The sequence below is a fragment of the Pogona vitticeps genome, chromosome 1 (assembly GCF_051106095.1).
Source record: "Pogona vitticeps strain Pit_001003342236 chromosome 1, PviZW2.1, whole genome shotgun sequence".
In the NCBI taxonomy this organism is placed as follows: Eukaryota; Metazoa; Chordata; class Lepidosauria; order Squamata; family Agamidae; genus Pogona; species Pogona vitticeps.
In genome coordinates, this window is record NC_135783.1 from 145,527,888 (window position 1) to 145,540,387 (window position 12,500).

Below are 12,500 nucleotides of genomic sequence, written 5' to 3' on the forward strand. Positions count from 1 at the left end.
AACTTCTAACCCAGGTCATTCTAACAGCACAGGTTAATACAAACAGGAAGAAAGAGTGGAAAGAAGCATATAGCAGAGGAAAGGTAAAGATGAATGCCTATGAAGGTCATTGCTTATTTTCTTGAGACCTAGCTCTGTTCAGAACTTGTCATTTCCAGACATTCACTGAACAGGTTTGTTTCCCTCTTCCACTGAAATCCTGAGTTAGAAGCTACTCTAAATTCATAACCTAAGGCAGGGGTGGGCAACTAATTTCTAGACGGGGCCACATGAAAGCCCCCAATTTGTGGGTAGTAATAGGCTCAACGGTGACGGGCGGACCAGACAGGAGCGGCACTTGGGCCGTATGTGGCCCGCAGGCCGCACATTGCCCAGGTCTGACCTAAGGTTTTCCTAGCAAAGGTTATGCTGCTAGCATAGTTATGTCAGTGCAACCCATACCACACCGTCAAAGATATACAGATGCAGATAATCAAGTTGCCAACCTTTAAGGCAACCAGTTACACTGTGTGCATCTCACGTGGCTGTGTTGTATGATGAATGACAATACGACAGAATGAATAAGAGAACCTTATTCTGTTACTAACATTAAAGCAAATCATAGATGGATGACGCTATCTCCTAGGCATGATTTCATGCTCTATTTCTTGATGGAAAATGTAGCTGCAAACACAAAAAACAGCAACAGTGATGTCAAACAATGTCAGTACTAATTATCTACCTTCACAGCTTGCCTTTTCTCATTTTTTTTTAAAAAATGATCATGCTCTATACTTGGGATATGGTTTTTTCCTAGACTTGTGTATTCAAATAAACGTCCAAAGCATTTGAGATTCCTGTCCCAGTCTATCAAATATAAAGGACTGCTCATGCAAAGAAATGCCAAAACAGGCTCTTGAAAAGCAGCTTGAATAACAGAACTTTTGCCATCAGCGAATCCAGAAAGAACAGGAGGAAGACTATTCAATTCAATGTGCCATTGGGCTTAAAATTCTGTTTGCAAATACTATCATTTACCTTAAGTCAGAGACCGAAATGCTTAGGCCCCAGGAAACAGCTGGCTCTGTGTGTGGACCATCCCATAGTCCATCTGGGCACCATATAGTAGGTGGAATGCACATTTTGACGTGGAGTGAGATACATATTTGCACTGCATGCTAGTACTTGTACACACAGCTCAAACTGGATCAGGGCCCTTAATTTAAACCATGAAACAGTGTCCATAAAGACTGCTGCCAGCTGCTTTAGTGCTCAAGAATGCCTTTACATCAGTAAAAATAAAATTCTGCTATGGAAATCTTATGTTTTTGCCAAGCGGATATGAACAAAAAAAGTAGTACAGCCACAAACTGAGTATTTTCTTCCAGTGTAATGAAAGGTCCAAAATTGTAACATTGGCATTGAAAATGTCTGACTGAAAATTCATTGCAGCCCTATTGCCAAAGTTTTCAGCAAGCACAACTAGTTCCATTTATGCAGAGTACGATATAAACTACCAGAAAGAGTAAAGTGCTCCGTGCAAATTTTACAAGGGGGTAACGAAACCTATAGTAAAACACATACACCAAAAAGAAAGAAAAAATCAGTACAGATCAAAAGGTAACTGAAAGATAACAAATTTAATCAGCAGTAAAAGCAGAGTTAATTTTTTATGAACGATAGAAAATTGTCACATCTAAATGAACCCATTTTAGTAACAGATGAAGTTACTTTTGTTAACTAAAGGAAATATGAAACAGAAATGGGCTGAATCATTCACTTCTGAAGGATTGGGGCGCAAAAGAAATGCATGCCATTTAAAAAGGAAATAGCATAACTGCAAAACTAATTCTGCTTTACACTCCGTGACTACAGGTTGCGTGCAGACTCTTGATTTCCCAACAATCTCAAAACTTCTTTTAACTTTTTAAAAACCTTCACTGCAGCATGGAATTTGCTGTTTTTCTCACCAGTTTTCTGCTTGTAACGATGTTAAAGGAGAGGAGAGCAAGCCAAAGAATTACTTTAAAAAAACTACTGGTTTGGGCTTTTCTGTTATAGAAATAAAACAAGACACCTCCAGGTAGTGGGGAGGTAAAGCAACCCCCATTTTTCTTGCTGTTATTAAACCAAATCCTTCCCTTTACATTCAGTAGATGTAACAAAAAATAACAGAATTTCCCATTTCCACACAGCATTTCCTAGACATATTATACTGTTTACAATACATTAGGCTTTTGCTGCACTGCACCATTGGGAAAAGACAAATTACATGGATACCTTTATGAAGGCATAAACAAAAAAATACCAATGTATAGAATGTATGTTTTCTTAACAGAGTAAATATCACATTTAAACCCCAAATATTTTACCTGTTCCCCTGATCTTAATGGTTAGACGACTGTACCATGAGTGCTGCAATGAAGCTTTGGATAAGCCTTTGAATTGTGGAAAACTTCAACAGCCGTACCCCATGACTAATTTAATTTTAAAGTCCTTGCCCTTATAGTTACATATGACCGATGAGTCAATCCAAAACTGAGATTACCAGTACAGTAAATCAAAAAACTATAAATGCCAGTACTTCAAACTAGATGGGCATATTTTGGGAGCTCGGCCTAGAAACATCAATGGGATATTAAGAAATGTCCAGAAGAGCCAGATGCTCAAGATGTTTAACAGTCTTATTTTGGTGGATCTGTGTTTATTCCATATTTTTCTTTCAGAAGTTTGAGTTGTTCTTCCTTTTTCTTTGTATCCATCTTTTGGAATGCCTGGAATAAAATAAAACTATAGTTTAATACAAAAAACCAGCAATCTCATCCTACTAGTTTCTTTCTTTTTCTTCCTAACACATTTTGCAGCTGAGTTTTACAAGGAGATAAATCTTAACACATAAATACAGATAATCAACATGCAAAACATCAGCACCCAACACCCAATGCATACATTCTGCACTCAAGTGATCAGAATCCTGTTTGCAGAGTTCCATACATGTAAGGTTGATGATGTCATCACCCAGACTTAAATATGTAATTAAAAGAGATCTGGGGAACTCTTTTAGGATCCTTGGGATGTGAGGAGTCTTATCTCTGAAAACTGCTGCCAGCAGTCTTGGCTCTCACAGCTGAACCAACAGCATCAATTGGGGGACATTAAAATCTCCCTCTCCCATCCCAAGGCGCCTAAAGGCTTCCCCAATTCAAAAGGAATCCTTAGTGAGTCCTGGAACCTGAAAAGTTGGGAAGAGGAAACTTTTAATTAAAATACTGAAGTCAATGGGTGATGTCATCAGAATTATGTGTATGGAGCTTCACAAACAGGATTCCAGCCACTATGGAATTCTCAAATCAACAAATTCAAAACAAAATGTATCCCCTAAAAACTAGAACACATCTTATTAAATGCTAAGAAAATGTATGAGAAAATGTTTTAAGAGAAAAAACAGGAAAAAGAACTATTTTGCTTAGGCCACAGTGGTATCATTCTACTGACTGAAGCAGTCTGAAATCTCCCTGACAAGGCAGACCCTCATAATCAAATCTGCTTGTGAAGTGAGATGAGTACTGGGGAAATTTAGCAGAGTACTACTGAATTTACCTCCAAGTACATAAAAAGTATTCACATTATTGTATAGAGTGCTGATTGTTCATATTTTCCAGTAAAATTTTTCTCCTTGAAATTATATAGAGAGATGTACCAAGATTAAACATCAGTCTACAGGTACATAGAAATTCTGTTTTCTTCTCAAAAGTCTCCCACTAGGCTCTTTATGTTCAGGGTCTGTTACTATGAACAAGAGCATTAAAAACAATGCATCTGCTCTTGAATTATTCCACAATTGTCTTTGTAACACTCTCCCTTAAAAAAGAAGCTCATCTTGTGTTTTAGCAAGCGCTGAAACGTTTCAGGAAAACTTGGTGTACTTGCCCTGTTTGCGTTATAGTACAAGACAACAAGATATCTGTTGCACACGTTGAATCCTGACAGATGATCACAAGCATTTTTGGCATCAAAGATATCTTCATATACTACATAAGCTGTTCCTCTGGTCTCAGGAGTATTTCCTCTGTAGGATAACAGCAATTTTGATAAAAGAGGAGAAAAGGCTTGTTAAAGCAAAAACAAAGCAAAGTGTGCTGCTTATATACTGCCCCATAGTGCTTCAAGCACTCTCTGGGTGGTTTGCAAGTTAGTTATGCAGGCTACATATTGAACACCCCCTCCAGCAAGCTGGGTGCTCATTTTACCGAACTCAGAAGGATAGAAGGCTGAGTCAACCTTGAGCCAGCTACCTGGGATTGAACCCAAGGTCATGAGCACCGTTTTGGCTGCAGTACAGCAGTTTAACATACATACATAAACCTTTATTGGCATTTGATTACAGTAAGAAAAATAGACAATGTAACCAGGGAAGTAAAGAGGGGGAACGTTAGAACTGAAGTTGGGAGGGATGGGGATTACGGTTTCTCATAAGAATAGTTGAGACAGTAGTTTAACCACAGCACCATAAGGTTCTTAGTATTCAGATGCTATGGAAGCAAATTGCCACTAATATAATTCAACACAATTGTTTCAGCATCAATACCTGAAGTGCTTATAAAATCCCATGTTTTCAACTCTTCCTTTATCCCAATAACAAATAAAACTATAATATAATAATCTGCTATTCTGTGTTACAGCTGCACTGTTTATACTGTGGTAATTTCAAATTGGTCCAGTCCTCTAATGTAAATTCAGAAAATTAAAGTAACCAGATGCTATAGTGCTGCTTTACAATAATACTGTTATTTTTATGTGAATTTTTGTTTAGTTCTTTCGTCCTACTCATAATTTCCTTCAACAATCTCCAACAAATCTTTGTTTTCTATGAAGTTTCAAAATGGTTTTAGCAAGTCAATTTATACACAATGGATATGCTGTCTTAAAAAAAACAGCACAGCAACAATTAATATTTTCATTTTGGCATTTGCACCATGAGGCATCTTAACACACACACACACACACACACACACACAAAAACCATATTTGTATGTGTGTGTTTGTAAATCTGACTTTTCATTGCTTATATACACTTGCTTCGTACCAACATAATCTTTCCTGAAAAAATCAAACTGGGTACCCATCACTTTCATTGTTTTAAATGGAAAATCTTCACAGCAATCTGTTAGTGAGCTAGAAAGCTACTTGATATAACTAGAACAACTCCCACTCAAGACTTAATTTGAAAACACAGAACAGACTTACACTCTGATTTGCCGTATAGGTCCATATTTTCCAAAAATGTCGTACATTTCTTCAGCTGTGATTTTGTATGGTAAGTTTCTGATATATAATATTCGGTTGACTTCAGGGGGGAGACGGATCTAGATTTGACAAAATACACATCTTAGCAAGAGGAATACTGATTTCTGCAAGTCAAGCATCCCATTTGTAAATTACTCCTCTTGTTACTCCCCATGGTTACTGCTTCCCCTAATTTCTCTAAAGTTCTTAATGTTGTTTGTTTTAGAAGAAATCACATATGATTAATTATGTAATATGCAGTTCTAAAGACTGTGCTGTTTGTACTCTGATCTCAGTGTGTGTGTGTGTGTGTGAGAGAGAGAGAGAGAGAAAGAGACAGAGACCAGATACGGATATCACAGGTCCTTGCAACAGGGGAAGGTGATGAAACTTGCAGCTAGGCACCACATCTCAGTTAAGGTTGCCCGCCTCTAAGGGAAGTGCTCTCCTCTATCACAGAAAAGGTTTGATACAAATAGGGCTCCCCTGGGCAAAACTGGGAACAGTCCCTCCCCTACCGGCCATGTTGGCTGGGGGTCTTCTGGGATTTGTAGTTTCGGGAGAGGTCTCCAAGGTCCACTTTTCTCTCAGGCAGAAGCCAACCTTCTGGCTTCTACCCGCTTTCTACCATTCGCGCTTTTCAGGCGCGACGTCCCATCCATCACGCAAGTGAACAGGGCGGACCACGGATTCCCACGTCAGGACTGGATACCCGATGCCGCCACCCCGGCTTTCTCACACACACGCACACAGGCGCCGTCATCCCCCCCCAATAGATCCCGTAACAGTCAAGCAGGTGGAGCGGGGAGGGGGTGTCCGGCCAAAGCCCCTTCCCGGCAAAATGGCCGCTCCCGGTGGAAACGGGGGGGGGGGGGAGGAGAAAAGTTACTCACATTAGCGCGTTTCGCCGCTTGCATCGCCATGGTAACGGCTTACTTAACGGATCCTAGTTCTGCCCGGGAAAAAAAAGAGAAATCCTCGTAGAAAGTCCCAAGCCCCCCCCCCGAAGGCAGCTTCAACTGGACACCTCCCGCACGCAGCGCGGAAAAGAGACAAACGTCACTTCCGCTTCCGGTGAGTTTCGACAACACGCAGCATTCGCTTCCGGCCCCGATTAGACTCCGCCTTATGCGGAACATGAGCGGTGGGGGATCCTTAAGAATCGTTGAAAATGCAAGAGCAGGGCGATCAATACCTGTATTTTAAACCACTAAAAATCAGACAGGTTGCACAGCCTTCGTGGGTAAATATCCCGCGTCCTCAGGCTGTGCTCCGCAGTGCAGGAAAAAAAAATAAGTACTGTAGGTCAGACTCGGCCTGGACGTCTCTCGCGAGTATGGGAACTCTGATCTATGCCTCTATTTTTTTTTCCTTACATTGAGGTAACGAGATGTTTAACCAAGAAAGATTGCAATTTGTTTAATTTTTTTTAGTGGTTCACTACCGGTGTCACCCTACTCTTGCATTTGTGTAACTCCGCATCGACGGCCTTTTCCTAATTATCTATGGGCTATATATTATTATGAATAGGGATACAAACATTTCCAATTTTTTCACGGAAAAAACCCGGAAACTTTCATTTCCCAGTCGATCCGATCTAGACAACTTTACATACATACTATGTTTTTTCCGGGGGAAAAGGGAAATTTTGCATCTCTAATTAAGAATCGTTGTAAATGAGGCAGTGCAGTGGGAGCAGGGTTGAGAGAGAGATTCTAGCGCTCAATAAGGGAGCTTGCTCCGGGCAGGATCTGGCTGCTCGCTGCCCCGTGGAAGAGCGCCGGGCAGAGGTGGAGCAAGCGAGGCCGCCCTCCCCGCCCGTAGCTGCGTCTCCAAAGGAAGGGGCCGAAAGGCACCGGGTCCTTCCCAGCCTTGCCCGTCACTTGACCCCGGGAGGGCCGCAAACAAGTAAGGGGAGGCGGGCCAGGCCACGGAGCCCCGGCCTGGGTCGACGGCGCTGCACCTCCACTGCCTTCCCCGAGGCTGCGCGGGAAATTTGGATTTTTCCGGGCAGCTCAAGGAGCGCAGACTCACTCAAGGTAGCGGTGGAAGAGGTGGCCGCGTTCCGCCCGCGCAGGCACATTTGCCCTGATCGTATTCAGGATAGAAGGGAAACGCCCGTCGTTGAGCAGGGAAGACTTCTGGGTCTTTTCGAGGCCGTTCTCCCCCACCCTCCCGCCACTGCCGGCAGGGAGAGAGATATGCTCGAAGGAAGAGGGGGTGAAAGTCCGGAATTTCTGCTTTCTTTGTGATGGTTGTGGAGCAGCTGCGGTTCCCACCACCGCCGCCCCCAGCCCCCGAGCCTAAGGAAGATGGATGCAGATGTCGGAGTTCCGATTTCTGCTTTCGCCTTCTAACAACGCCGGCAAAGTTTAACTGGGCATGAGGCAGCTCTCGTGGGCTGGAGCCCACTTTTCCCTGCGCTGAATCAGAATAAAAAAACAAAAAGAAGCAACAAAGCCCACCTCCTGTGTCGTGTCTTCCCAATAGATGGGTGCCTGTGAAGCCAACTCGGGGGGCGGGAGAGAGCTCGGTCGCAGAAACAGATCGCGGAGCAGGAGCCCCTTCCCCCGCGAGCTGGGCTGAGTTCAGCATCGATCGATCGATCGATCTATCGTCTCCTCCCGCTGCCTGCTTTGTTGGGAAAAGTTCCGATGCCTAGTTCGCATGGAGCCCCAAACCCTTCATTCACCCATTTCAACGAATACAAATGCAGGAGCAGGGGATACCTTCAATCGACCCTTAATATAAGACAGACAAACAAGAAAACAAGGCCTTGCAGAAGATGATTGATCATCGGAAAGCTGGCTATTTGTTTTTGTTCGTTGGTTTTGTGTTCTTAAGGGCCGATTAAAGGTATCCCCTGCTTCTGTAGGGCATTCTTTCCACGACCCTGTGGCGTTTCCCCGATTCCTCCTAAACATTTGAAGGGGACAGCACAGGCCCAGGTCCTTAAATAGCTCCTTTTCCGTAGCTCCCTGCGCTTTTCCCCCTAAGCGCAAAGGGGCAAGGGGAACATTCTCTAAGAGCGCACCCGTCACATCAGCGGAGTGCGTATACGTCTACATCTTCATAGATCTACGGCTCGTCGGGGACCAGGGAGGCGGGGCCGCCTCGGGGCCACGGGAGGAACCATGCCGAGCGGTCGACAGCGCCCGGGGGCGGCGGCGGCTCCCGCGGAGGAGACCGGCAGGAGCCAGTGGGTGGTCATTGCACCAGGTAGGCGGACAAAGACCCTCGTTGATTTAATGGGGAGAGAGGCTTTTCTCTTCCAAGACAAGGCTTTTCTTCCTGGGACCTTTCCTAAAGTTGCATCGCTTCCCCCTCCCCAAAAAACCCACTCAAGAGTAGCCACCGCCGTCTCCTTCCACAAGTCACCGTCCCCAAAGACCCCGGGGGAAGTACAGTAGTGGAATCAGGGCTCACCGGGTCAAAGCCTGGGACTTTATAATTTAGCAGGGACCAGCACATCATCCGCCCCCCCCGCCCCTATCCAGGTTTTCTCTTATCTTCTGTAGATGGGAAAGAAATGGATTTCTTTAGGGGCAGTGGGTTTTTGTAACCCATCCTTGCTGTAAGTGTTTGAGAGTGATTTGGTTTTGAATGGGCAATTAAAAGCCTTTAACCTTGCAAAACACCTGCTCCTCGGTTGTTGATACTGACTAGGGGTGGAACTTTCAGAATTAAAGGACTCTCAGGTACCATAATTCTGCGGGAGACTCCTACACACCCCATATTATGGGACAGAGAACCCTTTAATTCACCAAACCCCACAACACCATGATGTCGAGGAATCCAGATTCCAGACACTTAACTTCTCATTTATTTTAAAATGGGTAGATGTCCCCTTTACAAGAAAACCCAGGCTGGATAAGAATATCTAAATTAAGGGCATGGGATTGGAGATTTTTTTTTAGAACAACCCAGAACCTGGGAGATAAATGAATGTTGCAAACATTAAAGCCATATAAACCATTAAATGCGGTATTGCTTAGGTTTGTTCACTTATTTATAAAGCTTTTACTTTCTTTTGGTTGGTGAGAGTAAATCAAAACAACAGTGAACACAATGGAGGCAAAGTATAGTTCAATCAAAAATAGTTTAAAACCCGGGCACTGTGTTTGTTAAAGCAGACGAATTGAACAAAACTCTGCCCTTTGAGCTGCCAGTGGATACTGAAAGCAAAGTTTGTCAGACTTTCCTGCAATACTTTTGTTCTAACAAAAAGAAATCTGATCCAGCAAATCCGCATCTGAACTGGTACACTTTTATTTAAGCAATGAGTGGGGAGTACAGAAATGAATTCTCTAGCCTCACCCAGACTGGGTTGCTGTAACGTTATGTAAATACAGTAGAAATCAAAAGTGTTTACCCACTCATTTGCAGAAATGAAACTGAAAGCCACTTCTTGAGCACATCCTTGTAATCAGTTTCTAATCAGGCTAGAGATAAAGCAGCTTGTTAAACTTTTATTTTCATGCTTCTGGGATTGTGGCTTCCTTGGCCAGGATCCAGAGAATTGCATTGTGCGCTTCTAGCTGGTTGGAGTTGTGTTGCAGGAGCAGCATTCCTTGATGCTACATAAAGGCCTCCCGCCCCCCCCAAAAAAACAAAGGCAGTGTTTTGTTCAGCTGTATTTAATATGGCCCTGAGTGCATACTGTCGAAGTTGGGGAATGGGCCAGGGAAGCTAGTCAAAAATTCCTTTGGGTGGTCCTAGAGTAATGCTTGTTTAGACCCCCAGCTATAATCAGGCTACCCCTTCACGGATTGCTGCCTTGTCATGGCGAAGGGGCTTGAGTAATTCAGAGAAGCTATGGGCTATGCCGTGCAGGGACACCCAAGACGGACAGGTCATAGTGGAGAGTTCGGACTAAGCACCGTCCACTTGGAGCAGGAACTGGCAATGCCACTCCAGTATCTTTGCCAAAAAAATTCCATGGACTAACAAAACGCTAACCAACATGAATTTGACCCAACTCCGGGAGGCAGTGGAAGACAGGAGGGCCTGGCGTGCTCTGGTCCATGGGGTCACAAAGAATCGGACACAACTGAACAACAACAATAATCAGACTTGCTTTGTTTTCCTATCGCATTCACGCACATACACGGTTGTATCAGTTCACAAAGTTGTTATAACAAATTGGAACCTATGAGATTATTATTAAAATGTTGTCAGATGTCAGTTGCCTTTTATGGCATGAATCTTGTGAATGGACAAGTGGCCCCCAGATTGTTGCCCCTTACCACAAAGTGGCCATAGGGTGCAAAAAAAGTTACACACCTGTGAAATTTTGGATGTTGAGGACCTTTGCAGTGGATGGAGATGGCAGGTGAGCATTTCCTGTCACTCTTACGAGTTCTACTCCCCCAGTGAGTTTTCATGCCCAAGTTGCTCTCACTCTTGCAAATACTTGTCTGTATTTTCACTTACCATGACTCTCTTGCAGTGCACACACTCTGTAAGTTATTTGGCTCTGTTAATTAGTCACATTTATTAGGAAGCCAGGTATAAGTTATGACCACACATACTGCCTACATAACTTTAGTTTGTAGGGTATCCTATACGTAGAAAAATGCATGTTGAGTGGGAGGGGTGGGCTGGGGAAGCAGGCATGTATTCTGCCCTACTGTCCCCTTTCATCACCCATACGATCATCGCACATATGCCTTTCTTGTCTCTTACCCCTCCTCTCTTGCTTTTCTTTGGTGTCGATTTTCTTTTATCTTAGAATGGACTTGACCGCTGCAGGTGGGGCATACCCATCCTGAATGCCTTTCTGTGCCACCCTGAACATACCTGATTTGTTAGAGTTTGGGCACTAGGCAGGGTGGGACAGGTTAGTATTTAGATTGGAGACTACCAGCTTGCCATGGTATCTGTGTAGAGCTTGAGAAGAATCCAACTTGAAACCCTGAAGAGCAAAGTTTATATACTGTGCCAAAAGGACCAATGTTCTAAGATGATACAAAGGTGTTTCCTACCTTCCCAACTTGATAACAAGGCCTTAGATAATCCTGTATGATTCCCAGTGTGGTGTAGTGGGTGCAGTGATGGACTAGGACTCTGGAGAACAGGGTTCAAATCCCCACTTGGCCATGGAAGCTCACTGGAGGAGTGGAACTGGTAAAACCACTCCTTAAATATCTCACTCACCTTGAAAGCCCTACTAGGGTCGCTATAAGTCTGTTCTGACTTGACAGCACAGAACACACACGTATATATATTCCTGTAAGTAATGAAGCTTCTTCATGGATTGCTGCCTTGTCGTGGCGAAGGGGCTTGAGTAACTCAGAGAAACTATGGGCTATGCCGTGCAGGGACACCCAAGACGGACAGGACATAGTGGAGAGTTCCGACTAAACGCAATCCACCTGGAGTAGGAAATGGCAAGCCACTCCAGTATCTTTGCCAAGAACGCCCCATGATCAGAAACAAAAGGCTAAAAGATATGACGCTGGAAGATGGGCCCCTCAGGTCGGAAGGCGTCCAACATGCTACTGAGGAAGAGCGGAGGACAAGTACAAGTAGCTCCAGAGCTAATGAAGTGGTTGGGCCAAAGCCGAAAGGACGCTCAGCTGTGGACGTGCCTGGAAGTGAAAGGAAAATCCAATGCTGCAAAGAAAAATACTGCATAGGAACCTGGAATGTAAGATCTATGAACACTGGGAAGCTGGAGGTGGTCAAACAGGAGATGGCAAGAATAAACATCGACATCCTGGGCATCAGTGAACTAAAATGGACAGGAATGGGCGAATTCAGCTCAGATGATTATCATATCTACTATTGTGGACAAGAATCCCGTAGAAGGAATGGAGTAGCCGTCATAGTCAACAAAAGAGTGGGAAAAGCTGTAATGGGATACAATCTCAAAAATGATAGAATGATGTCAATACGAATCCAAGGCAGACCATTCAACATCACAATAATCCAAGTTTATGCACCAACCAGCATTGCTGAGGAGACTGAAATTGAACAATTCTATGAAGATCTACAACACCTTCTAGAACTGACACCAAAGAAAGATGTTCTTCTCATTCTAGGGGACTGGAATGCTAAAGTAGGGAGCCAAGAGATAAAAGGAACAACAGGGAAGTTTGGCCTTGGAGTTCAGAACGAAGCAGGACAAAGGCTAATAGAGTTTTGTCAAGAGAATAAGCTGGTCATCACAAACACTCTTTTCCAACAACACAAGAGGCGACTCTATACATGGAAATCACCAGATGGGCAATATC

The 12,500-nt window shown here is 43.7% G+C and overlaps 2 protein-coding genes across 4 annotated transcripts in view; one reads left to right on the plus strand and one right to left on the minus strand.

Moving 5' to 3' along the window:
* Positions 1–1,600: 1,600 nt before the first annotated feature.
* Positions 1,601–6,460, minus strand: SF3B6 (splicing factor 3b subunit 6). Its single transcript, XM_020788014.3, has 4 exons — positions 6,159–6,460; positions 5,227–5,345; positions 3,910–4,048; positions 1,601–2,753 (listed from the first exon to the last, which is right to left on the minus strand). The coding sequence occupies exons 1-4, from the start codon at positions 6,186–6,188 to the stop codon at positions 2,664–2,666; spliced, it is 378 nt and encodes a 125-aa protein (XP_020643673.1). The 5' UTR covers positions 6,189–6,460; the 3' UTR covers positions 1,601–2,663.
* Positions 6,461–8,327: 1,867 nt separating this feature from the next.
* The window catches only part of RNASEH2B (ribonuclease H2 subunit B), a 29,159-nt gene continuing 24,986 nt past the window's right edge, over positions 8,328–12,500 (plus strand). For 2 of the 3 annotated variants that reach the window (XM_078392933.1, XM_078392720.1), the window contains exon 1: positions 8,328–8,484. In XM_078392933.1, the coding sequence (XP_078249059.1) occupies positions 8,400–8,484 (85 nt within the window). In that variant the 5' untranslated portion in view covers positions 8,328–8,399. The remainder of the gene's footprint in view (positions 8,485–12,500) is intronic. The other variant, XM_078392460.1, reaches the window with a different exon arrangement.